Below are 27,391 nucleotides of genomic sequence, written 5' to 3' on the forward strand. Positions count from 1 at the left end.
TGGGTCTTAAACTGGTGGTTTTTGTTTTCTTCTTTAAAAAAGCTGAAACTATGGTGGAAGCCATGTTGTGTTGCCAATTTCATGTTGTGTTGCCAACTTCAACAATCTTTTGTGGCTCAAAGCTTCTTTCTTTCTAATTCTGTATTCATGTGGTGTGGTATTTCTGCATGTGGTATTTCTACATTTACCTTCTGTGCTGGATTAACTGCCAATAAAATTATGCGTGCATATATATTATTTTCTGAGACATCAATGTACAATTTTACATCCAAACAGCATGTACAGATTTCCAGCTAAATACTTTTGCAAACTTATACTTAAAGCAAACATTAATATCTTATATGAATAGAAATTGTCCCCTGAAGTAAGGTTAAGTCAGATTCAACCACATCCTGGATGAGTGGCTTTGCAGCAACATACATTTTAATCACTGAGGGAGCAGTATAAAATGCAAGAATGCTGGTCCCAGTAGTGATGGAAAGAAGTCAATGACTGAGAAACAGATGTTGCTACATTTCCGGATATAGATTCCAAACCCTGAGTTCCAGTGATTGAGAACCAATCCAGTGTTCGATGAAAAACAAGTTTCTATTAAGAAGCAAGCATGAAGGTGCAAAAAGCAGACGAAGGGGAAACGAAAATTGATCTTTATACATTTCTCAGCTAGTCTGCTTAGTTTTTAAAAGCGGGGGAAGGAGCGCGCACGCCCGTTCACACACACACACACACACGACATAGAGAGGGGGGGGGGGGCGAGAGAATGAAGAGACGACAGACAGACAGGTTGCTTGCTTGTTTTTCCTAATTTTCACTGACCTGCACTAAATGGAAATATAATTGAGAGAGATGGCGAAGTACAGTTGAGTTATCAACCACTTTAATTTCATTTCCCGTGCCCCTCAGTACTTCTAGCTCCGGAAAAGTGAACGGGGGCCGTCGCGTCCTAACTATACCGACGAGAAAATCCCAAGGAGTTGAAGCGATTGGCGAGAGAGCGCCGGGAAGGAAGGCGGGGGGAGCAAGCGGATAGGCGATTTTGCGACTGCTATCCAAGCAAGCACCAGCATTCACTAGCCAGGGTGCGTTGGCGGGAGGTGCGCCCTCTCCCTTTCATTCAGCTCCTCCCCCCGTGGTTGTGGCTTTCCCTTCCATCAAAAGCCGGATCAGCAACGCCAGTCTTTTGGTGGGAGGGCGGGAATCCGAAAGAGAAAAAAGAAAAGAAAGAAAGAGCACCGCGTTTCCCTTTTCTATCAGCTTCAAATACGGCAGAATCGGAAACTTCTGTGGAGTTATTGGCATCTTTTATTATTAAAAATATATACAATTAAAAACAATTAAAACATCTGCAGAGTCCCCATTTCGATTTGCGCTCCGGTTTTTTTGTTGTTGTTGTTGTCAGCGTTGCTTTTGTTTGTTTGTTTTGTTTTCCCCAACCGCTTCCTGGGAAATGGGAAAAGTTACTAGCTGGTACCCAGGGTGGCGTTTCGCTTTGCTCGCCGCTCGGATCTGGCTTTTGATCCTTACTTTTGGCTTTATCGGAGCAGACATCACTTGCCGATCGTGCCGCTGGCAGGTGCGGCTACAGCCGCAGCCACCAGCCCGAGGATTATTAATGAACTTGAGGCCAGCACAAGGAGGCGATGAGGCCGGAGAGATACCTGTGGATAAAAGAGGTGAGAAGCCCGCGGATCGCAACCGAGAAGCGGCGGATGCCGGGAGTCCGATCTCGGCTGCTTCTGCCGGGGAGCAACGTGTCGGGATGGGATCAAAGGGTTGGATGGGATCGAGCAAAGGGACCGGCGAGCTCCCAGAATTTCCCCCGATCCGACTCAGACTATCTCCTCCAGATGTTGAAAGGCCCATCCGCAAAAAGTTAGCCTCGGCTCCCGCTCTGTTTCCAGCAGGGAGTGCAGGGCGTCGGGGGACCAGTTTGGAGCCTGGCCGGAGATCCGGATCGGCGCTCCTGAGCCGGCGGAGAAGAAATAACCGGAACGATCGGAGGAGGCGGTCGAGTCGGAAACCCAGAGGAGCTCCGGCTGAAAGAGACGCGCAGCTGGAGAGCAGGGCACGGGCAGCGCCGGAGCAGCTGCTGGCAAAAGCCACGCGCTTCCGACAGGAAGAACTCAAATTGACAAGTACGACCTTTGCTCTCACTGGAGATTCGGCGCATAACCAAGCCATGGTGCACTGGTCGGGCCACAACAGCAGTGTGAGTAGCCATAACAATTAAGCAACAGACCACAGTGCACAGGGCAGGGAGATGGCGCTCTGGGTCCCAGCAAGCATTAAATCCTTCCCTGCTGTTGCTTTCCAGCAAGATGTAACCTGCTTTCCCTTTCCTCTGTGTTGGAGATGATGGTGGTGGTGGTGATGGTGATGAATGTAACAGCTATTGACCATAACAGCAGCAGTAGTAGTATTGGTTCCTTTGGGAGGAGTTTTCTTCCTCCCCCTTTTTTACAACCTATGTTTGTTGCATCTGAAGTGGTTTTTAAGGGCTTCCTTTTTCCAAGCAGAAAGTTTCTGCTCTGCTCTGTAGTGCCTTGGACAGCATTGACCAAGAGATAATTTTTTTAAAGAAAATCTTTGACTAAGCTAAAGCTTTCTGAGATTATTAGGATATAAGTTTGTGTGACCTAGCGTGGGATAAGCAAAGCAAAAGTAAAAAAAAAAAAAAGCATTTAACATTTCAGTCCAGATATATTTTGTTGTTATCACACAAATGTCAAAATGTAAGGATTAAGAATTTAAGGATAAGCAATGGAAATATAGTAAAGCATCCTGTTAGAAGTTGAAGTTCTCCATCAGCCAAGTAGTGTTTACTGATTGCTATCTGCTCTTATGTTCCTTCCTATTCATTCCTGTTCAGAAGAGATTTATCTTTATTTTCGTCCATAAATAAGCCAATTTTTTCTTTTCCTTTGTACACTTTCAAACTGCAGTATATAAACCACTTTTAGAAAATATATACAGTTGTCTTCCTGGTGCTGGGACACTAGATCAGAAAATGTTTCTCATTTATGTACTGTCACCAGTTCATTATTCCCATAGCTTTCATTTAAAAGCAGATGTCACCCACAATAAAAGATCATTAAGGGTCAGTGCTGATCAGAGGCTTACCTACTGTTACAATCTACTTTAGGCTGCCCCTGATTCTTTCCCATTTCCTCAAAATCCTTAAAAGAACATAGATTTCCAGGTCAAGATTTCCTTTAGCTGTCTCTATTCATTTGGGTGGAAAACCAGAGTTTTTTCTCACCTGTTCTTAGGTTTATCCCTAATAGTTCAAATGTTCTGTATGTCTGGTAATCCAATTCTTACTTTGTAAGCATCTTTATAAAGAGTAACTCCAAGGTGTCCTGTGCTGTTATAATGAAGATCAATCCACATGAATAGTTTAACTGCTTGTTTAACGTTAGTGTTTTGCAGATTGAATCTTGTTTTTTGGAAGAACTTTTTAGGGAAAACTAGGATAACCCAGTCTGGAGCTCTCTATATAAGAGTTAGCCTTCTATGAGAAATTAAAGGGAGACAAATAGAAAAGACACACACACAAAAAGATAAAGTTGACTCTTATTCAGGGATATTTAATTTATTCACAGTCCTCTTTGCTCCTCTCATTTGTCAGTTTGCTTATTATGAAAATGGAGAAGTTAGCTATCTAGCCATTATAAAGTCCCCTTGGTATGAAAGTAAATATTACAAAATATTAATTTTACTGTGATTATTTAGTATTCATATCAATGTCATCATCACTTTTAGAGGAGTTAGACTTCATTGACTAAATTGTAATCTCATAAGCTTTAAAAAACTTTTTAATCAAACCATACAAGCAAAAATCCTGCTTCGCTTGTAGGTTTATAGAACCTTTCTCCTTTCTCCTTTTTACTCATTTTGGCTATCAAATATCTGATACAAATCCATTAAAATCAATCCACCTTGAACTGCAGACTTCTAAAGCTGATAGAACAAGTTTGTCATTGCTTAAACAAGAAATGTCTTCGTATCTTGCAACTTAAAAGTGGAATAAATTCTTGAAGAACCACAGATTATGTATGCGTTTACATTAAAACAAGCTATAATTCTAAGGGTTATTTTTTCTACATTTTGTATTTCTCTTTATTGCTCATTTCCATGGGGGCGGTGGGGGGAAGGAAGTTCTTCAATTAATTTGTGTCTTTAACATATGAAGTGTTTGGAGGTTTTTCTACATACAAGGTATCAATCTTGCATTTTCTAGTCGTATATTTTTTCAATAGCTATTCAGCACAGTGCGTTGGGTGAATAATGAAGAATGGAGAGCTTCAGCCATTCCTTAAATGGTTTCTCAAGGAACAAAATGAAAACAGTGCTGAGTCATTCTGTTTGGCTGAAGAAAAGCCCTTTGTAATACCTACTACAATCTTAAATGATTTTGTTTCTAAAGTGAAAATGACATGCTGTCTACAATTTTTCATGTTAAGATTTTAAAATAAAATTCATTGTTGGCCACTTTCATCTAGGAAATCAGGACAATGTAAAAGGTTTAATTTATGCAACAAAACTAAAATTGAGTTTTGCATCAATTGTTGAGCAGTTGTTTTATGTCTACAACCATAAATTACAAGCTTGGTTCGACAAGTAGCAGACGTCATAGTGACACTAGCAGTGATGCAGTCTTGAATTATTTCCCTTCTTAACATCTGCTTTTTCTTTATATCTTACCAGGTCAGTCCACATTCAAATCCCGTTTACTAGTTGTTCACAGAATATTTGTTGCTTACTTCAACATTTATCCTTTTTAAAATGAAAATAAAGTGTATTTTTTATTTAAAAATCATTTGCATTCTCATTATCCAGACATTTTAAGATACCTTTGGTGCATTGAGCAGAGTGCTTCTGGAAGATATTTTATATTAAAACCAGGATTTGTTTTGATATGTGATTTGATATGTGATACATATGAAAAACTATGGTGGATTAGATTACATTTTTATCTTGCCCAGTGTTGGATTCTCATAATACCCAACCAGCACCTATGAGAAATCAACAAGTGAGACCTGAATACAATAGCACTACTCACTTATGCTTCTCACCAAATAGTTCTTCTAATACAGGATGTCAAATATAGCTGTCATGACTAGTTGTTGTTTTGATTGTTTTGTCCATCATAATTTTTTTAAAGATATGTAGTTGTATAGCCATCACTATATCTTGGTAGTGAAATTGAGAAGCTTATGGTGAACTTCAATACATTTTTATTATCACCGATTAACCATAGCTGTCTATGCGACACATTGGATTAAAGGGGAGATATTTTAATGAAATAATGAGACTTGCAGCTAGTTAGCTTTGGAAATTTCTCTTTAATAGAGAAACAAACATTTATTGAATTTATTGCTTGACAAGTAGTAGAACTGGCTCTAGAGTTTAAAATAAATATTTGACTGACCAAAAGGAACCCAGAGGAATGAAATCCTTTAAAAATCCAAATGTAACTTTCAAAGTTGGTGAATCAAATTTAACTAATCTGTAATTTTTTCGTACTGATATTAGGCAGATTCATGAATGCGTGTGTGAGTATGTTTAGGAAGGATTTCAAAAGTTTCTGTGATAATGTCTATGAATGGATCTTTTTTGGCAATTCTGAAGAATGTTGCATAAATGGTAAATATTAACAGAAACTAGCTATTGTCACTGTCTTCAGAAAGTCTGCTTTTGGAAAACATTATATTTAGAATAGAAGAGAATTCTTTATCAGACACACACAGGGAATTTATCTCCGGTGAATAAACTCTCAGTGTGGTAAACTAGTGGTAAAGCCCATTTCAGCTATGAAACTTTGAAAATATCACATCATTCAGAGTAGCCTACCTCGTGTGGAAGAAAGTATGGGTGTGAAATCCTTGGAAGAAAAGTGAAGCCACAAGTGTAATAAAGATATATTGATCAAGTCTTAGATTTAAAATAAGAATGTGAGCTTTTAACTGATATATGTTCAGAATAGAAATAAAAAAAATATGCAATACTAGATCTTCAATTTTCAGCTGTCATGTAGCCATTAAAGACTCACAACTGTCAGAAAAGATAGTAGTAATTATTAAAAGTTACAAAGAAGGATATGAGTATGGTGATTGAATTTGCTTTTCTGTTGGATATTCCATTGCAATTAAATGTTGACATCCAACAGGACATTACAAAGTAGTACCTATTGTTTAATATTTTTCATCAGCAGAAGAGCTATACTTTAGAAATGGTTTCTTTACACTTTTCAGATTCACGCCTGGCTTTCAGCCTTGTTTGGAATTTTCCATATCTGACATTTATATTTAAGTTGTTCAAATCACTTTGATTAACAAAAGCAGAATGAGACACATTTGTATCATGACAAGGCCCAAACAATGTATTCCCAAAATGATTAAGATATTATTATACTACTGCCAAGGCTTCCTGATGTTCTTCTTAGAAGAACACAGCCAGTACATTTATTGCCTCTTTTGTCACTTCTTCATTTCTCTTGTCCATGTTGTTGACAACCATGTGTTTCAAGGGAAATCCTCTGTCCTGTGGAGTCTAGCCACAAAGGCTTTCAAGCTGATGTCAGCCTTTTGATTTAGACTAAGTTAGAAAATAAAGTGCTTTTGTTGACCCCACATTTCTCAAATATGTAAAAGTCTGCTGGCTTCTGGCATTTATTTTAATTGCAGAGTGGTCAGAAGTTTTGAGTAAATGTTATTTTTTTCATTTTGCAGTAATCTCTCCAACAGTTATGCAGGCTTCCTATGCTTCAATTAAATACCAAAGAAGATGTCATGATAGAATGCCTGCTTGGAGGTCTTTTCCGTTTAGGGAGCCTGGACAATCAGGGAAACTGCAGAATGATGGGGAGATGGGGACATCAACAATCTTTTCTACCTTTCAGTAACAACGTGAACTCAAAATGCCAGCCAAAGGAAATTCTAAAAATATTCTAAAGTACCCTGAGAATAAGCAATTAAAATCGAAGCCTGTTTTGCAAAAGAATATTTGGAAGCTGGATAATGAAATTTTAGCCCTGTATTTCTCTTCTGCAATGGCTGATAGGAACAGCAATGCTAAATAGATTTTTTCATTTGAGGTTGACTCCTGGTGACTATATGGACCATGCAAATCATTCCATGAGAGAATCTGACATGACCAGATAACCTTTTGGATACTTTGAAGCAGGTGCATTTAGCCTATGAGCAATTACTCTGCCGCTTTGAGGACTCACCCGGATGGACTTTTTTTTTAATTTGTCAGCAAAACACCTTGCTGGACAATTTGCACAAGTCTGATGAAGAGAAATGATGAAAGGTAGCTTGAAACTTAGGGCACACTCTCTGGTCCAGTAGTGGTATTCAGCAGGTTCTGACCAGTTCTGGAGAACCGGTAGTGGAAATTTTGAATAGTTCGGACAACCAGCAAATACCACCTCTGACTGGAGATTTTACAGTAGCCTTCCTCTGCCACGCCTAGCAAGCCAAACCCACAGAACCAGTAGTAAAAAAAATTTGAATCCCACCAATGGTGCGGTCCCCTTCATTGTTGTATAAATATGTTCCACTAATCATTTGTATGACATGCTGTCATGATGTTACTTTCATTTCAACCTTCTTAGAGTAGCCTTTAATAGTTTCAGTTTTAAAATTCTGTTTTCTATCTTTTAGTGACACATTTTTTGTGTCACTGCTTAATCAATGATAGAGTAATGTAGTTGCTGACACAATCAGAGATGGGATCTAGGTTAAGTACTTCATATTACTATAAATTCCTTTATTTCATGGGACTTGCATCTGCCTGGAGAAGGGGTGTTAAACTCAGTTTCATTGAGGGCTGCATCAGGGTTGTGTTTGATCTCGGAGGCTGGAGTGGGTATGGCCAGGGTGGGTTTGGCCAGCTTGACATCACTCATGTTGGGGTGTCCATTTTTGACCGTGAGGGCCTCCTGCAGCCCTCTGCCAGTGAAAACACAGCTCAGGTGGGATGTGCATACCCCCACCGGCCCCTCTCCATTGAAAATGGAGTGCCATTTTCACTTGCAAAGGGCTGCAAGAGGTGGCCATTGTGGCCAAAAACAGGGGCCGGGAGGGCTCCACTTTTGCTGGCAGAGGTACCACGGGCTGATCCTTTGCTGTTTCCAGGGCAGCCCCATGGGCCAGATCTAAACACCTGTGAGGCAGATCTGGCCCCCAGGCCTTGAGTTTGACAGCCCCGGCCTAGAGAATGCCTGATACTTTCTGAAGCCCATGACAGAACATATGTGGACTTATAAGCAGGGCTATATTCTTCTGTCTGTGTGTGGTAGGTTCTGTCATTATCTTGGATGTAGGATACAGGTTTCCAGTCCTCCAAAATAGGACTTCATATTACAATAAGTTTATTGATTTATTATTCTGGTGGAAGTGATGGCACAGTTTTGCCTGTTTTTCTACAGCTTCATTACTGCCATAGGCTCCTTTCAGGTCCTGCCAATCATAGGGATAGAACGACTCCCTGCTAGCAATGCCATTACCTTGCAGCATTAGTTGAAGATGGAACAGACCTGCTACTAATCATTCTCTCCCATTTTCCTGTACAACTTTCCTTTGTGCCTGAAACTACTCTTTCTGAAGATAACTAGACTGACAGATCACATGCACTAAACTGCTCCATGTCTGTAACTTATTACTCAGGTAATTTGATACATGACTAAATTTAATAATTCAGTCACCTGCCTACACTCATCTAAACTCATCTAACCTCATCTGTCCATATTTGAGAATGATTGATGGTGTCCTCTTGCTGATAGATAATTCTTTGTGGGAAGAAATAAAGCCAGAGAAAGCCTCCAATCACTTTCCTTAAATTGTTGCATCTTAAAATAGTAAGGATTACATTAATCACCAGTCTTGTTAGTGAGCAATCATGGCAGCAGTCTTATCGTAGTTTGCTTTTTAGCCAGCTCTAAGACTAACCATATAGTTTGTCCTTAGCCTCTGGTAAAATGTAGATAAAATATGGAACATTATGTTATTTGATAATAAGTGCTCTGTTGTTCTTTCACATAGGTCAGTGCAGAGTAGCAGAAAGTTGTAATTGACAAGATTTTATGGGAACCTTCAAAATTTTGGTTCACTACCCTCTAGATAAAAGTGACAATTTTTTCTAGGCCTGAATTTTAGGGATATTCAAGCTCCTTTCTTTTTGTGATGGTTTGTCAATTTCTCTTTTTAAGACATCTGCATGGACCATGATTTGGTAATACTAAGGATGAATAATGGTAACTATTTATTTCCATATCACTGGGGTCTTTTTATATACTTCATTTGTATATTATTTGTATATTATTATTGCAATTTCACCAAGAGAAACTGAAAATTCAGAGGAAAGGGAAGCTGGAACATTGCTCTATATCCCATCATAATAAATTTCAAATCTAATCCTATAATTAAACTTTATTATTTTGTAATTAAATTTATATTGATTGATGCATTATGTTTGAGACTGATTCTTTTTTTTTTAAATGAGAAGCTATAATCATGTTTCAGAACTCACATATTGTGCAATTATCATTGTTTATAGAACAGTATAAATTTGATTACATACTTCTCAGGCCTAATTTTTTTAAAAGCCCCATACTTTTCCTCCTCATGCTAAGACTAATAGAATTACTTGAAAATGAATTAAATATTATATTACATGCTTGAAATAAAGCATTATTATTTAAATTAAGCTTTAAGGCTGTAGGAACAAATTACTCAGCCAGTCAGCTAAATAAATAGCCTCTCAAAATAGTTACTGAACACTGAGGTGGTAAAGTAAAAGGCAAGTCTTCATACATAGCAATAGAAAAAGTCAGTAACAAAGGATGGAACCATAGCAACCACAGAATTAGACAACTCCAGCCATAGACATCTCTTGACAAACAGTTTCACATATCATTCCCTCCTTAGAGCCTATGTAACTTTCTTAATAAACTTTATTAGTTTTACTTTTTTAAAAAATCAACGACAACACAGCTACAAAGTATATACAACAAAAAGACGTAACAAGTCTTGGCATGGGCCAAGAGGGAAAGAGAGGAAAGCTTGAGAGAGGAAAGAGGGAAAGGGAAGGGAAGGGGGAAAGTGGGGATAACAGAAGTAGAGAAAACATTTATAATAAAACCATATTTTTGTGACTGTCTGTAAGGTCTTTTCTTCTTCCAGACTATCATCGGCAGTGCTTTTCTTTATCTCTGCCTCGGAGGCCTCGGCCTTAATTTTCTTAGAGGTGATCTATCTTTGATTAAGCCAAATGTACAAAGGATTCCAATTGCTATAATAGGTTGAAGATTCTTTATTTTTAATGCTTGTGTTAGTTTGTCCATTTCGGTGCATTGTAAGATTTTCTGAATAACCATAAGATCAGTGGGGATAGAGGGTAGTTTCCAGCACTGGGCAAATGCCAGTCTGGCCGCGTTAAGATGTGGATTGTAATATACTTTGACTTTTTGGATATTTGTTTATCAAAAATTCCTAGAAGGAAGGACTCTGGTTTGTACTCAATTTGTTCCATGGTTATTTCCTCTAGCCAGTGCCTAATTTTTGCCAATACTTCTGGGTTTCCTTGCATGACCACCACATGTGAAAGAAGGTACCTTCTATGTGTTGACATTTCCAACACTTGGGGCTCGTGTTGGGTGCATCTTCGCCAATCTCGAAGGGGGCAGGTGCCATCTATAAAACATTTTATATAAGTTTTCTTTATAAGCTGCTGATTTTGTGATCTTAATGTTCCTGTTCCAGATCTTTTCCCATTCTGCTAGGGTAATGCTCCGACCCACATTTCTGCTCCACGCAATCATATTTCCCTTGACAATTTCTTGTTCTAGTTCTGTTTCTAATAAATATTTGTAAAATTTAGATATATTTTTTTTACTTGGTCCTAGTAGAATTTTGTCTAGGGTCTGTAATTTATTGTAGATTCCGAATTCCTTAATGTCTTGTTTGTATTTACTATGAATTTGTAGGTACACCCACTGATCAATTATAAATCCTCGCTCTTGCAGTTCTTGTCGTGTTTTCAATTTTCCTTGTGGGTCTAATAAATTTTCGTACTTAATCATTTTGGTTATATCCAAATTATTAGGGTGTACTATCGCTTCCATTGGGGATATCCAAATCGGTATTTTCAAATAAAGCTTTTTACGTACTTTTTTCCAATTAGTTAATAAAGAGTCCCTGATAAGATGCCTATGGAAATATGATTGCCTGGGTTTCCCAGATTCCCACAGAAAGGCATGCCATCCTTTCTGCATATCGTGGCCTTCTAATACTAGTGTTCTTTTGTTGGTTAGGTTCACCCAATCCTTTATCCATAGGAGGGTGGCTGCCGTATGATATATTTCCAGTTTGGCAAGGCTAACCCTCCTCTGCTTTTCAAATCTTGTAGGGCTTTTACGTTAATCCTAGCTTTTTTCCCCTGCCAAATAAAATTCAATGTTATCTTGTTTAGTTCCGTAAAAAAATTTTTATTTAGTTTAATTGGTATTGTCTGGAATAAATATAGAAATTTTGGCAGAATATTCATCTTAATCAAAGCAATCCTGCCCAATAAGGAAAGTTGTAAATTGCTCCAAAATCTAAGTCTTTCTTAGTTTGTTGGAGAAGTTTATCATAATTGTTTTCTTTTAACGATTTGCTTTGTGGAGTTAGCCAAATTCCTAAGTATTTAATTTTTTTTGTCACTTGTATTCCCATTGTTGTCTCTAGCTCTTTATTCTGGTCTCCTGTTAAATTTTTAGTCATTAATTTTGTTTTTCCCTGTTTATTTTAAATCCCGCAACTTCTCCAAATCGTTCTAGTTCTTCTAATAAGTTGTGTCCTTTTTCTATGGGCTCCTCCAGAAAAAAACCAAATCATCTGCGAAAGCCTGTACTTTATATTCTTCTGATTTGATCCTCAAACCACTAATTCTCAAATTTTGCCTAATGTACGTCAGAAGAGATTCTAGAGCGAATATGAAAAGCAGAGGGGAGAGAGGGCAACCCTGTCTTACCCCTTTTTCTATTTTTATCGGGCCAGTTTGTTCCCCATTTATTAGAATGTTTGCCTGTTGAGTGTGGTAAATTGTAGTGATGACATTTTCAAATCTGGTGCCAAGATTCATATTATATATTTTTGAATTAAGAAATGCCAATTTTAGTTGTCGAATGCTTTCTCAGCATCCAAGAACATAAATGCAAATTGTTTTTCCGGGTGGGCTTCATAGTATTCTGAAATGTCTATCACTGTTCTTAAATTATTCTTAATTTGTCGAAATGGGAGAAATCCGTTTGATCTTCATGGATATAAGTATTTAAAACCTGTTTTAATCTATTGGCTATTATAGAAGAGAATAATTTATAATCTGCATTCAGGAGCGAAATTGGTCTATAATTATTAATAAGTCTGTGGTCAAGGTCCTCCTTCGGGATCAGCGAAATTAAGGCTCCCTCCACGAGTCCGGCATCTTGGCTGCTAACAGTACCTCATTAAATACATCCAGCATCAGTGGTCCAATTTGTTCTATGATAATTTTGTAAAGTTCTACCGGTATCCCGTCTGGTCCTGGTGCTTTATTGTTACTTTGCTTCTCTATTGCTGACTTCAGTTCGGACCATGTTATATTTTGGTTTAATAATTCTATCTCTTCCTCTCCAATTGCTTTGTCGTTCGCTTCCTCCAGGTATTTCATTATTTTATCCTCAGAGACTTCTTCTTTTTGTATAATTTCCCAAAGTAATTAGAAGTGATCTCTTTTTTTCTTCTCTATCTCCTCTTGCATATTGCCCCCTCATCCATTAATTGGTGTATCAATCTTTTTCTTTCGTTTTCTTAAGTTTGTGGGCTAACCATCTCCCTGGCTTGTTTGCATGCTCAAAGTAGATTTGTTTAGTCATTTTCAGACTAATCTCCAATTTTTCTTGTTCCAGTAAATTTAGTTTATGTTTAGTTGTTAATAACTGGTTCTGTATTCTTTGGTTTTTGGGGTTCTTTTGTAATTGGGTTTCTAAATCCTTAATTTCTTGTTGTAAGTTACTTTGTTGGGCATACTTTCTTTTATTTCTCATAGCATTGTAAGAGATTGTTATTCCTCTTATAAATGCCTTTAATGTGTCCCATATATTTTGTTTCGAAGTTAGATCATTATTATTTTCCTTTAAGAAGAAGTTCAGTTCTTCTTTCAATTTATTAGTATATTCTTCTTCTTTTATTAAATGAGTGTTAAAAGTCCATCTTTTCTTTGGTTTTCTTCTACCCTCCAGGTTATTTGAATTGGGTTGTGGTCAGCCCAATCATTTGGTAAGATTTCGCTATCTTTGATTTCATTAAATAATTCACCGTTTATCCAAGCCATATCTATTCTTGTCCAAATTTTATGTGGGTTAGAATAATAAGTAAACTGTTCTTTTTGGGGATTTAATTTTCTCCAGATATCTACAGATTCATTTCATTCAACATATCCTTACATGGCTTAGAGAATTCTCTATTTCCTTTTTTTGTTCTTACTCCTATTACTATGATCCTTCCGATAGTCAGCAATAGAGTTAAAATCGCCAATCAAAATAATATTACCATTTTCAAATTCTGTTATTTTTGATGGAGATGTTTAAAAATTTACCTTGATCATCATTTGGGGCATAGATTACTACCAGTAAGAGTGTAATGCCATTAATCGAAATTTGTACCACCAGAGTTCTTCCTTCAGGGTCCGCCCAGATTAACTCCGCTTTTAAGTCATCTCTCACATAGATTGCAATACCTTTCTTTTTGTGTTTATCAGCTGGTGCTGTAAATAATTTTCCCAGTTTCGGACAATCTAGAATTTCTCCTCACTTTTCCTAATGTGTGTTTCTTGTATGCAAATTATATCAACATTTTGTTTTATTAGTTTGGTTAGAATCCTTTTCCTTTTAGCTCTTGAATTTAGGCCGTTTATATTAATGGAAAGAATTTTCCTTCCTTCGTCCATTTACTTAAGTCTGCCTCGCTTTTGTCTCGTAACTCTACGGCTCTCTTCTTGTGATTGATATGGAGTTGTTTCTTCCCTTTCTCGTTGTAAGTTGTCTTTCCCTTGAATTTGAACAAGTCTTTCTTCTTTGTTCCTGTGGCGGTTACGATCTTCCTGCATATTCCTTTGGATTTTCTCCCTAGTGAGTTGATCCTCCGTGGTTGTTAGCTGTTCTAGGAAGTTTTGTGCTTGTTCTATTGAATCTATTTTAATTTTTCTTCCCTTCCACGATATTAGCATCCCTTCTGGGATTAGCCATTTAAATGAGATTTCATTTTTATTTAAGTAATTGGCTAAAAATTTATATTCTTGCCTTATGGCCCTCACTTTTCTTGGAATCTGCTTGAGAATTATGATCTCTTTGCCCTTATATAATATTCTCTCATCTCTGGCCTTTCTATGTATTAGGTCTCTCATGCATCTTCTTGAAAAGCGGATATGGATCTCCTTGGGCAATTGTGACGCCTTGCATAACTGGTGTTCACCCTATAGATTTCATCAAATTCCTTGAGTAAGTCATCTTTCTCTTTTCCAAGTAGTTCAGCCAACAAACCTGCCATTAAATGTTCTAATTCTTCATTTTTGGATTCCTCCACGTTTTGGAACCTTAAGTATGCAGCTGCTCTGTCCATCTCAAGTTGGACCAAGGAATCTTCCATTTCTCTATTTACATTTTTAAAATCTTCCTCAGTCCTTTCCAGGTTTCTCTCCGCTTGTTCCGTCCTCTTCTCTATTTCTTTTATTTTTAATTCAGTTCTTTCCATGGCCAATTGCATTGTCCCGACCCTATCTTCAACTCTCTGTATATCTACTCTCATCTCCTCTTTTAATTTACTCATTTCTTTTTTCAGTTCGCTAATATCTGCTCTGGTCTCATTATGATTCCTAATCATAATCTCCTGCATTCTAGACATTGATTCTTGCATTAATTCTTGCAGGGATAATAATGACGCTTGTAGGTTAGCATTAGTAACAGTCGGTTGTTTTTCTCCTACCAAAGTCTCTTCTATAGTTTTCTGCGTTGTTGGGAGGCAGTTGCCAGAGTTGTCATCAAGGTCTGGTTGTTCTTCCTTCCTGTTTTCAGGGCCGTGGTTGTTGTGGAAGTCATCTCTGATAAAATTTGTTTTTGCAATTGGACTATGTTAAGAATGTTATCCCAAATCACCATTCGATGTATTATGTATTATTCTCTATATTAAATTCAAATACCGGAGTTAATTGTATTTTACCCCTAATAAATCATACTTGTTTAAAGCATACAACCAACTCTAGAATATCTCACTCTATATATACTATATATACTTTTGTCCTATAGTGTATATTAATATTTAAGATTCCATTTTATCTGAGACAACCCTATTAACAGTCCTTAAAAATTTTTATATATCCAAGAGAGTCTAATCTGTAAATCTTAATAACTGTAACAAGCAGTTTGCCTTTATACTTAACTATTATAGAAAAAAAGGAAAGAACAAAGAGAAAGGGAGAGAGAGAAAGAATGCAGGAAGAAAGGGGTCTTTTCAATTTTAGGGAATCACAAAGCACGTATCTGTAGGATTAGTTCCATAGAAAAACAAATCTGAGTTGGGGTTGACGTTTTAGTCTTATCGTCTCTCCTCCTGGGCGCACCAAGGAAGCAGGGGGAGGAAGTGCTGACTAATTGCTGTCAGCAATCAGCGATCAGTCTTGGCCAGGCTTCCGTCTGTCTCTTCCTTCTTCTTCTTCCCTCCTGCCAGCAATTGTCAATCCACAGTCACTTTGGGTATCTGCCTCAGATCGATCACTTTAAAAATCAGTTTTGTAGGCAGTAATGCTAAAAGGAAAGGATCTTGCATATAAAAGTCAGTACGTCTTTTTCTGGCTCTCTACCTCTCGCTCTGCCCTCCTTCGCAGCTAAAATCCTCTCCTAATCTTCTAGCCTTCTCACGCGCAGATCCGAGATGGCAATCCACTCCTGAGCTTCTTGAGTTCCCACCGCCTTTTTCTCTCCTTGGCAACGCTCCAATCCACACTTTCACTCTAAGTGTCGAGCCACTTTATCCCCTTTCACTTTTCAAATTGCTTTTCCGGCCGCTTATCTCCAGCTTCCCCACTGTTACTCACAGTGAAACAGGGAGAATCAGACCGATCTCTCTCGTGGCTTTGTAGTCCTTCTGCCCTTTTCCGCTCAGACCTTTCAGGCAGTCACTTTTTGCTTCATCAGTTCAGTGGCAGACCGGACTTTGGAGCCGCCATTAGCTGGCAGCTGGCTCAATCGCGCTGGTCTCAGAGGCTCTTCCTTCGTTGCTGGGGAGTTGCCTACCCCCAAACAGCAACCCGGGGGTCCTCTATTCTGACACGAAGCTCTACGGGTTTCGTGTATCCACTGGGGATCCCTCCAAATGCGAGAAGAGGTGTTCGAAAGCCCCAGCTGGGCTTCTCCACCTCTGGACGTCCCTGTCCTGCCACCGGCTTGCCGAGCCTATGTAACTTTCTAACATGAATCAGTTTACTGAAAATAAATTAATAAAAACATGTGTTTCTTACCTCCAAATAGACTGATCGTATGTAAAAGCCAAACACGATACTATATATATAATGTACACATTGCCATTATGACTCTGTGGCATAAATTAAGACACTCTCCAGAAAAAGAAAGTTACACATTTAGAAAAACCTATGGTTAAATCTCTGGCTCTGGCTAACCATGTAAAGAAACCAGATTCAGGATAAAATACACTGCTCAAAAAAAAAAAAAAAATGGAACACTTAACACAATGTAACTTCAAGTCAATCACACTTCTGTGAAATTAAACTGTCCACTTAGGTAGCAATTGATTGTCAATTGATTGACAATCAATTTCACATGCTGTTGTGCAAATGGAATAGACAACAGGTGGAAAACATAGGCAGTTAGCAAGACATCCCCAATAAAGGAGTGGTTCTGCAGGTGGTGACCACAGACCACTCCTCGGTTCCTATGCTTTCTGGCTGATGATTTGGTCACTTTTGAATGCTGGCAGTGCTTTCACTCTAGTGGTAGCATGAGACGGAGTCTACAACCCACACAAGTGGCTCAGGTAGTGCAGCTCATCCAGGATGGCACATCAATGTGAGCTGTAGCAAGAAGGTTTGCTGTTTCTGTCAGCGTAGTGTCCAGAGCATGGCGGCGCTACCAGGAGACAGGCCAGTACATCAGGAGATGTGGAGGAGGCCGTAAGAGGGCAGCAACCCAGCATCAGGACCGCTACCTCCACCTTTGTGCAAGGAGGGACAGGAGGAGCACTGCCAGAGTCCTGTAACATGACTTCCAGAGGGCCACAAATGTGCATGTGGCTGCTCAAACGGTCAGAAACAGACTTCATGAGGGTGGTATGAGGGCCTGAAGTCCACAGGTGGGGGTTACAGCCCAATACCGTTTAGCATTTGCCAGAGAACACCAAGATTGGTAAATTCACCACTGGCGCCCTGTGCTCTTCACAGATGAAGCAGGAGCACACTGAGCACATGTGACAGATATGACAGGGTCTGGAGATGCTGTGGAGAACGTTCTGCTGCCTGCAACATCCTCCAGCATGACCAGTTTGGAAGTGAGTCAGTAATGGTGTGGGGTGGCATTTCTTTAGGGGGCAGCACAGCCCTCCATGTGCTCGCCAGAGGTAGCCTGATTGCCATTAGGTACTGAGATGAGACCCTCAGACCCCTTGTTAGACCATATGCTAGTGCGGTTGGCCCTGGGTTCCTCCTAATGCAAGACAATGCTAGACCTCATGTGGCTGGAGTGTGTCAGCAGTTCCTGCAAGATGAAGGCATTGATGCTATGGACTGGCCCGCCCGTTCCCCAGACCTGAATCCAATTGAGCACATCTGGGACATCCTGTCTCGCTCCATCTACCAGCGCCACATTGCACCACAGACTGTCCAGGAGTTGGGGGGTGCTTTAGTCCAGGTATGGGAGGAGATCCCTCAGGAGACCATCTGCCACCTCAATAGGAGCATGCCCAGGCATTGTGGGGAGGTCATACAGGCACGTGGAGGCCACACACACCACTGAGCTTCATTTTGACTTGTTTTAAGGACATTACATCAAAGTTGCATCAGCCTGTAGTGTTTTTTTCCTATTTAATTTTGAGTGTAACTCCAAATCCAGACCTCCATGGGTGGCTAAATTAGATTTCCATTAATTTTGTGTGATTTTGTTGTCAGCACATTCAACTATGTAATGAACAAAGTATTTAATAAGAATATTTCATTCATTTAGATCTAGGATGTCTTATTTTTGTGTTCCCTTTATTTTTTTGAGCAGTGTATTTTTTATTGTAAGTTGATTTGCTAGACAAATAATTGTGATAATATTCCATACTTTTGTTGTTCCAAAGACAAAGTGATTGTTAAACTGGGACAGTAATAATACAATATTTTTCTTTAAATATATTGTTGACTTTTTTTTAGTATTTCTTATATTAACTTCTGATAAACTTGACAGGCAATTTTAGTTTGGACTATTTCTTCTTTATATTGGGTATAAACAGTGATAACAGAAGCCAAACTGACTAGTTTTAAATAATCTTGCATTTGAGATGGAAAAAGATATCAGATTAGTAGTGTGTGTGTCTCTCTGTGTGCTCATATTTTAAAACACAGATGATTAAAAATGCATAATAAATATATAAAGTACAAAAAGCATCACTATGCCCAAGATAATGCCATGAAAATCTTACATGCCCCTTTTTTAGATTTGAAGCATCATGGTCTTTTGTTCTGTTTGCTCTACAAATCTTTCATATATTTGGCTGATAGGAAACCAAACCTTAGAGTAAGAAAACTTTCAGTAGAGATAAACCAACACAAATTGCAACTAGTCCTTGAAATAGAAAATTGTTTTTCTGACAGAGGCTTTTCATGCATCGGAACTAAATCAAATGGCAGTTATAATTCTTTTGTCCTTGTGATCAACCATCTCCAGATATATCTCTGTTATAGTGTCCAACTTCTAAAGATGTAAGTTCCTTCACTAAGGTGCCCTGCGAATATATCCTCTATCCACGCAGAATAATTTGTAGTGATGAAAAGGAATTAAGGAAAGATGACTGATACACTTTGAGAAAATTGGCTTAATGTGGTATCAGATGATTAAACCGAACACATGACTTCTTCTATAGTAAGGGCTTATTTAGCAAGAGAACTTAGTTGAGAACTCATCATCATTGAAATGATACTGAATATGAAATTATGTAATATTCATATTATATTAACCATATTAAGTATGATTAATTTATCACACTCCTATGAATCAACTAACATCATTGACATTCTGTAGTAGATCAAGATAAATTATGGATAATTTTTAAAGGTATCCCCAAACAATTTATATTGCAGTAAACCTCAAAGGAGGTTTCAGAATGTAGACAATTGTTACAAGGTAAATTATCAGTCTATTGTCCTTTCTTCCTCTAGTGACAATGCCTTACCTAGGAGCACGCTCAGTTTGCAAACCTGATATTTTAAGAGATATTCATCCAAAATAAACCTCATACAGTTGGACAGATGAGTATGCTGAGATTGCATGAAAATAAATATTCAATCTCTCTATTTGAAATTTGTGACATAGATTGATTTGAAAGAGGTTGAACTTTGTGTTTATTGATTGCTTGTAAAACAAGAGCTTGGATCAGGCTTGTGAATTCTGCATCCTCAGAAATGTGTTACAGTCCAACTTTACTGACGAAAAGTAGATAATAACTGATTAAACTGTGTTCAGTGCTCAGAAGAATGAGGCTTCTGAGTATCAGATCCTGGGAACAAACAAAAGAAGAAGCTGTTAAATGTCATATCTTGTGTGTCAGCTTACATTGATATTTAGAAGTAATTCTACAAATTTGTAAATGGATCTTGGTCTTTTTGGCATTAAGAAGTCTTAAAATTCTTTCGTTCATCTTTACCCTTTAAATCAGATGTAACTTTTGCAGGAAATATATTTGTATTCAGGTCCACAATTAAGTAATAATTTTAACTTTAATTTATTGTTCAATAAAAGCATGCGCTTACCTTATATATAATAGAATGCTTATTGTACAAATCAGCCTACAAAAATGGAAATATATTGACAAGAGCCACTGAAGAACAAGTAAAAAGTCTGCCCAACTGTACAATGGATTTAAGTTCAGTGTTAGTTTACCACTCTTAAAAGTAATTTCTTTTTTTCTCAGCAAGTAATTATTGTATTTGCCCCAAAGGGGAGACACACTGTCCCCAAAATAGAATGAAATAGGCTGTCCATTTAACAAGAATTACCAGTCCTAATGTACATGCATAGATGTATATTTAGAAATAAATGCTATACCTAGTACCTGTATCAATCTACTACCTAGATACTCAGTTATGAATATTAACCTTCAAAATCCTTATCTATAATCTTGATATTGAAATCTGACTTGAATTGTACAGCTTAAATAAAGGCTTGTCCTCTGTAAAATAAGACAAACAACAATTGCTGCTGAGTCTGCAAAATTGTGGATAAGTCCCCTGAAGTCTTCATTAGATAAGTTTTTATATCAGCTTTAGACTCCTTAAATATCTTGATGATCTGATAAAATAATGTTGAGTTCAGCTACATAGTATAACTAGTATCATTTGCACTTGCTATGAAACTCTATATATATTCTTTTTTTGAAAGTCTCCAGAATTGTATACATTGATATATGAAATAACCAAAGAATAAAAATTGTTACCTGGAAAGTTCAGTTGTTACCTGGAAAGTTCAGGTTGTACTTTACAGAAGAGGCTCAAAGTGTCTTTATATACTAAAACCTAATTATAGAATGATGTGTCCTGACCACATTTTTTTGTCACACTCCTATGATTTGTGTTCATCTCATTCCCAACTCATGAATAAATTATTTTCATTTGTACTAGTGCTATGTTTTTTCTTTATTTCAGCATCATCAGAATAGCATCAAGGTATTTAAATCTGTTAGGTTTGTTGTCCATTATCTTGGAAGATAATGACAGGTAATAGAGGCAAGGATTGGGAATGAATGAGTATAGCAAATATTGTGCTAATCTAATATTATTAATTCTGTTGACTGAGGTATAGGTGGGTAGGCCTTCAACTTAGTAGTAGGGAAAGACCCAAGGTCTGTGAGCTTATTTCAGATTTGAGAAATCTTATAAAATACAAGAAGGAAATGCAACTGGTAGAATTGGATTTTGAGTAGCTCTGTACATATAAGGGAAGTTGGGTAAAGGGACACAGTATAGAAAAAATACAATGCTTTGCCATTATGTTCTGTAACATCACCCAAAAGAAAAACATAGTAATATGTTGGTTGGAATGACATAAATTCTGGGTATGATTGTAACATACATGGGACTTTTTGGTGCTTGAAGAAAATAATTCCTAACTATTCATCACAGAGATTCTGCTAGTTGTTAACTATATATGTAAATGTCTTGCAGGCAGTCTATGTCAGCCTCGTTTTTAATATCTATAAGAACCTGAATATCTTGTAATTAGGTTCATAAATACAAATTCTTCTTAAAACAAGGTGAAGGCCAAGAAAAGAAGATTGTTGGGATTTTTTTTTGTTTTAAAGTAGATTTTGAGTACTTTCTATTTTTCATATATTATAAACATGCTAGAAATACATTTGGACTTTATTCATGTGGACCCATGTGTAACAAGCTAAGTCTTAGAAATGTTGTTGTTACTGTAGAAAGTATGTGTGGCCCTTTTCTAATATGGTTCTTCCAAAACAACAACACAATAACAAACAGTAAACTAACCACATACACATACATTTTTTATTCTTGGGTCCACATCTACCACATTTTTTATTCTTGGGGCCACACCTACCATTTTTCATTTTGTGTTTGACCACGCTCATCCCACTTGCCTTGAGTAGGAACTTTTATGCTAGCAATACCAGTCACAACATGTTGTCAAGATTCTAAGTGTGCCCAAAACTGGATTTGGTGTTATACATTTTACCTATACATTTTACTTATAAGACAGGTTGACAAAACAAGCCCCATATGAAATATTGCTAGCTAATATAAAATTTTATCTGGAATTTATATCATTTTTAATTTGCTTAACGTAACATGAAATGCATTTCAAATGGTTGAGTTTATTTTATTTATTTATTTGAATCCCTCCTTTATTATATATACAAATAACTTAAGGTGCTGAACATATCCAACATACTTTTCTCCTTATATTTTCTTCCTCTTAGTGAATCCTCCTGTATCAGATTGCTGTTAGAATATTTGAACTTCTTGTAGACTGAAATGCATTGCCAACATTTAATTATTAAATATGTTCTTCAGTTCATCAAAATGAATGAATACAGACTCTAGTTCTTATTGTATATTGGCACTTGAATTGATGCGACAAAAGGGGTCTTTTAGTCCCTGTATTTTGCGTCTGTTGTGGCAGCAGGAAAGATTGGATTTTATTTTCTGTCTCAGCATATAGTTAGCAATAAACTAATATTTAATAGAAACACTTAAATCAAAATGAATGCATGAGTGCTAATAAGCTTTTATTAGTTTTATCAGTGGGCTTGACTTGCTTGAGTTTTAATTAATCATGTTATAGAGAATTGAAAAGTAAATTAATGAATTGGTGAATAGCTTCACTGATGGAAACCGGACTGGAAAACTGATTCTCTCTCTCTCTGTCTCTCTCTCTCTGTCTCTCTCATAATAATCATTTTCATCATAGTGGAGATTCTCTCAACACATCCTATCAGTTATCAAAATAAATGACTGATTGGGAAGCTACTGAATATTACTGCACATAATTCAGGACTACCTGTAAATTGTCAGTAAAGTATGTAATACAGACATGTGTGGAGAATGGTAAAATGTGGAATATTATAGTGAATCATGATTATGTTGGTGCCACACAAAAATGGGTTAGAGACTTTCACCTCCATTAAGAGATCCAACATATGGGGAGATGCTGTGGAATATTATAGAATCATTATATGACAGTATTTTTGAATTATAATAATAATTCCTGAATTTCAGTCCTGAAACATATTTCCTGAGTAAGTTATACATATATAAATAAATATATAACTAGCAGGCAAATGATTTGTGTGAAAATGATAACTTACAGTGAAAATCATGCTATTGTTGCAAAGGGTTTGACTCCAGAGTTTATTTTAGAGGAATTTTATCTTGGACTTGCAAAAGTAAAAAAGCAGTTTATATATAGCATTGTAAAAAACAATAATTAAATTAGTTCTGGCTTTTTATTTCCAAACTAAAAATGTTCACTCTGATCATATGGAAGTTAATTATTTTTTAAAAAAATATTTTTTGTCTTACTAAAAATATAAAAATACATTTTAAGATTTCCTCTATAGAATTGCTTCCATTTTACATGGTTTTTTTTAGTATTAATTATGCTTTATTTGATTTTGATTGTAAGTTGCTTCCTTTATATATTTTTTAACATACTTTTCTTGTATAATGTGCCATTGGCAACAAGTTCTGAGATTAATAAATGGCAGGAGATTTTCCTAGAATAGTCTTTGTGGGGTAGGTGGAATGGCTATAATAAATCAAATCAAATGATGAATAAAATAGTATACTCTTTCTGCATAGCCATTTTTAATGAATCAGACTGTGGCTTGGTTCTGAGGAAATCACTCAAATATATGTCTCTGTGTGAATGTAAAATTAGATTTAACTTCTTTTTTTGGAAAACGAATAGAAGAAACAATTTGCTCTCTGTGAAAAGGTTTTAGTAGCACACTTTGATAAACTTAATTAGAAAAAGGCTAGATTGTGAAGGAGAGGGAAGTCATGCCAGCTGGTAGACAGCATGAAATGTGTTTCTTCATAGTTATCCATTATTTATTTATTTAGAATAAGCATTTTTATACTTATAATCATATTCCCAGGGCAGTTTATTAAATAATAATAAAACAATTGTAGCATAAACAGGCTAAAACAAGTGATTTTACTGCCTGAAGTGAAAGCAAGAAAGCACAGTTTGCCATTCAAAATTGAGAGGCTCATAATACTAACTGTTATGTCCTGAGGACTCAAGGAGTTCTCACTCAGGTCCACTCACTTTGTGTGGGCGTTATTCCCCCATTCCCATTGGTCAGTTCTCCCCAGCAGCCAGCTATAAAAGCAGGCTGCGGGGTCCAACTGGCTGCTGATTGCTGCGAGCCAGTTCCAGGCTTGGCAAGCACGGTCAGCCCTTTATTTGTAAAATAAAGTACTGTTGCACTCATGCTCTGGTTCAGCCTCTCATTGCTCAAACTTAACACTGGCGACGAGGATGGGATGGCTACCAGAAGCACCTTGCAACCGCTGAGTCACTAGCCACCGATCTACAGCCAGAGAGAGCGGTCAGCTAGCGAAACGAGCGATCAAAAAGAGCAAACGCAGATCCGCAGCCAGAGAAAGCGGTCTGAGTCAAATAGTTAGAAGCGTCTGTAGCCGCTTGTTAGCCTCGCTACGGGGAAAGTGAAGCGCTGCGAGCCGCAGCCGCTCTGCATTTGGCGCGAAATTCAAACGGGTGTCATTTGAATTTCGAGCCAGTAGGAATCACAGCACAGCGCTGTAGAGAGTCACTAACGCCCACTTTTTTTTTGGCGCGAATCAAGACACCTCCAACGGCTAGCAGCCAACGTGGTAACCCAGAGAGAGAGAAAGAGAGGGTAGCAAAAAACCTCTCCAGAGCTGATATCACTAGTAACTCACGAGCGTTCGTAGTCCCAGAGAGATTTCTCCCGCAGGTAGCCCAGCCGTTCCAGCACCATGAGTTCCAATCCAGTATTCCCGGCGTTTAAACCAGACGAAGAGAAGTGGGAATCGTATAAGAACCGTTTCAATCATTACATCGATGCGGTCGGCCTGTCGGATGCGGGAGAGCATCGGAAAAAATCCTATTTCCTAATTTACTGCGGAGCCACCGTTTACGATACCGCTGCAGCACTCGTGGCGCCGAGAGAATTAAAAAACGTTCCGTGGTCCGAGTTGCTTGAGATCCTCACAAACCACTACGCTCCCAGGCCTTCACAAATCGCCAGGAGGTTCCGAATGAGGAAGAAATCAAGTAAGGAGACCATCAACCAATATATGGCCGCCCTCAGAACAGCAGCCCTGCACTGCGGGTTTGGAACATACCTGGAGGACATGCTCCTCGATCAGTTGGTTTGTGGGGTCAAGGATCTCAACCTACAGAGGCGACTGCTAGCTAAAAAAGACCTCAACCTCGCGCAAGCGGTAGAGGAGGCCCTAGCAGCCGAGCTAGCAACGAACTCAGCCACCGAAATTCAGGGCCCAAGCACCAAGCTAGCAGCGTTCCCAGTCCATTCCGAAGAGGTGGAAACGGAGGAAGGCCACAACGATGAGAACGATGTCCATCGCCTCACCAATGACAGACGGTCGCAGGTAGGGGCCAAACAGGAATACACCGGTCCACCCAAGCACATCACCCTGTGCCTAGCCTGTGGGGATCACATCAAAGGGCCACCTGCAAGTTTAAGGGAGCCGTTTGCAACAACTGCCATAAGAGGGGGCACATTGCGAGAGTCTGCCAAGCCCCCAAAGCGCTGCACAAAGACCCCCGTCCTCGCACTCGGGACCACAGAGGCAAGTATTAAACTGTCGCACGCACCGCCTTGCCAGGCGTACTTGCCACTCTGTTAGTAAAATTTCTCTCTCCGCTTCCCTAGAAGGTAAACCGTGCCACATGGAGGTTGACACAGGGTCAGCGCTCTCAATAATCTCGTGGAACACCCTCAAGAGACTCCACCCCAGCCTATCTACTACCCGGCTTCAGAGATGCCAGTTCGGTCTGAAGGACTACCAGGGGAAGGCCATTCCCGTGATCGGCAGAGGCAAGTTCTTTGTTAGTTTTAGAGCTTTTAAAGGCCACCTACCTCTAGTGGTAGTTAACGGCAATCTACCCACCTTATTGGGGCTCGATTGGTTTCCCCACCTCGGCCTAGGGTTAACAGGAGTCCATGCTGTCTCAACCTCAGACACTGACTCCTTATTCGCTGACTACGCAGATGTGTTCAGCGAGGAGCTGGGGTGTTATAATGGAACCCCCATCTCGTTCACCGTTGACCCCCAGGCAGTCCCAATCAGATTAAAACCACGTAGAGTTCCATTTGCTATTCGACCAAAACTAGACGCTGAATTGGATAAACTACTAAAACAAGGGGTCATTGAGCCAACAGATTTCGCCAAGTGGGAGACGCCCATTGTCACACCCTCAAAAAGATGGTAGCCTGAGAATTTGCTCGGACTACAAGACAACAATCAATAAATATTTACAAGTTAGCGCCTACCCGTGCCCGTCATTCAGCACTTATTGCACACATTCGAACCGGGCAGTATTTTTGCTAAATTGGACATGTCTCAAGCATATCAACAGTTCCCTGTTGATAACCAAACAGCGAACTTCAGACCATCGTCACTCACAGGGTGCCTTCCGATGCAAGCGTCTCCAATTTGGCGTAAGTGTTGCCCGGGTATTTTTCAATCCCTCATGGAGCGGATTTTACAGGGCCTCCTGGTGTAGTACCCTACTTCGACGACATCTTGGTCTCGGCCAGGGACAGACCCCAACTCTTCCAGAGAGTGCGAGCAGTGTTAGAGAGGTTCAGACAGCATGGCCTCAAGTTAAAAAAAAAAATGCGCCATTGCCACTAGACAGGTGGACTTTCTGGGTTATAAAATTGACGCCTCTGGCATTCACCCCTGGAGTCCAAGGTCAGGGCGATCCACGAAGCTCCCACACCGACCTCCAAAATGGAGCTACAAGCTTTCTTGGGGCTCCTAAACTTTTATGCATCCTTTTTGCCCCATAAAGCCTCAGTAGCCGAACCCCTACACAGATTACTAGACAAAAAGTCACCGTGGCACTGGGGGCACAAAGAAGACCAGGCGTTTAACGCCGTCAAATCACTACTTACGTCAGAGGCAGTGCTCATCCAATTCGACCCCAACCTTCCTTTAGTACTGGCAGCAGACGCATCCCCTTTTGGAATTGGGGCGGTCCTTAGTCACCGACTCGCCAATGGCACCGAGGCCCCCATCGCCTTTTTCTCCAGGACGCTCTCGGCCACGGAGCGAAATTACAGCCAAATAGACAAGGAAGCCCTAGCAGCTGTTGCAGCCGTGAAAAGTTTCACGAATTCCTTTTTGGCCACTTCTTCGAACTGGTCACCGACCATAAGCCCCTCCTGGGCCTACTGGCCGGCGACAAACAGACACCTCAAGTCCTCTCCCCTCGGATGACAAGGTGGACGCTTTTCCTAGCGGCCTACTCATACAAACTTATCCACCGCCCGGCAAAACTCTATCCCACGCTGACGCACTCAGTCGCTGCCCCTTACCCGCTCCGGCTGAAGACCCAGCTCCT

General features: G+C 38.9%; 1 protein-coding gene across 5 annotated transcripts in view; it reads left to right on the forward strand.

Moving 5' to 3' along the window:
- Positions 1-1,089: 1,089 nt before the first annotated feature.
- SORCS1 (sortilin related VPS10 domain containing receptor 1) overlaps positions 1,090-27,391 on the forward strand; it is a 452,701-nt gene continuing 426,399 nt past the window's right edge. For all 5 annotated transcript variants that reach the window (XM_087932772.1, XM_087932776.1, XM_087932771.1 and 2 more), the window contains exon 1: positions 1,090-2,209. In XM_087932772.1, coding sequence (XP_087788898.1) covers positions 1,448-2,209 — 762 coding nt within the window. In that variant the 5' untranslated portion in view covers positions 1,090-1,447. The remainder of the gene's footprint in view (positions 2,210-27,391) is intronic.

Source organism: Pseudonaja textilis, chromosome 4, assembly GCF_049901715.1.
Source record: "Pseudonaja textilis isolate UNSWEBS1 chromosome 4, rPseTex1.2, whole genome shotgun sequence".
Classification (NCBI taxonomy): Eukaryota; Metazoa; Chordata; class Lepidosauria; order Squamata; family Elapidae; genus Pseudonaja; species Pseudonaja textilis.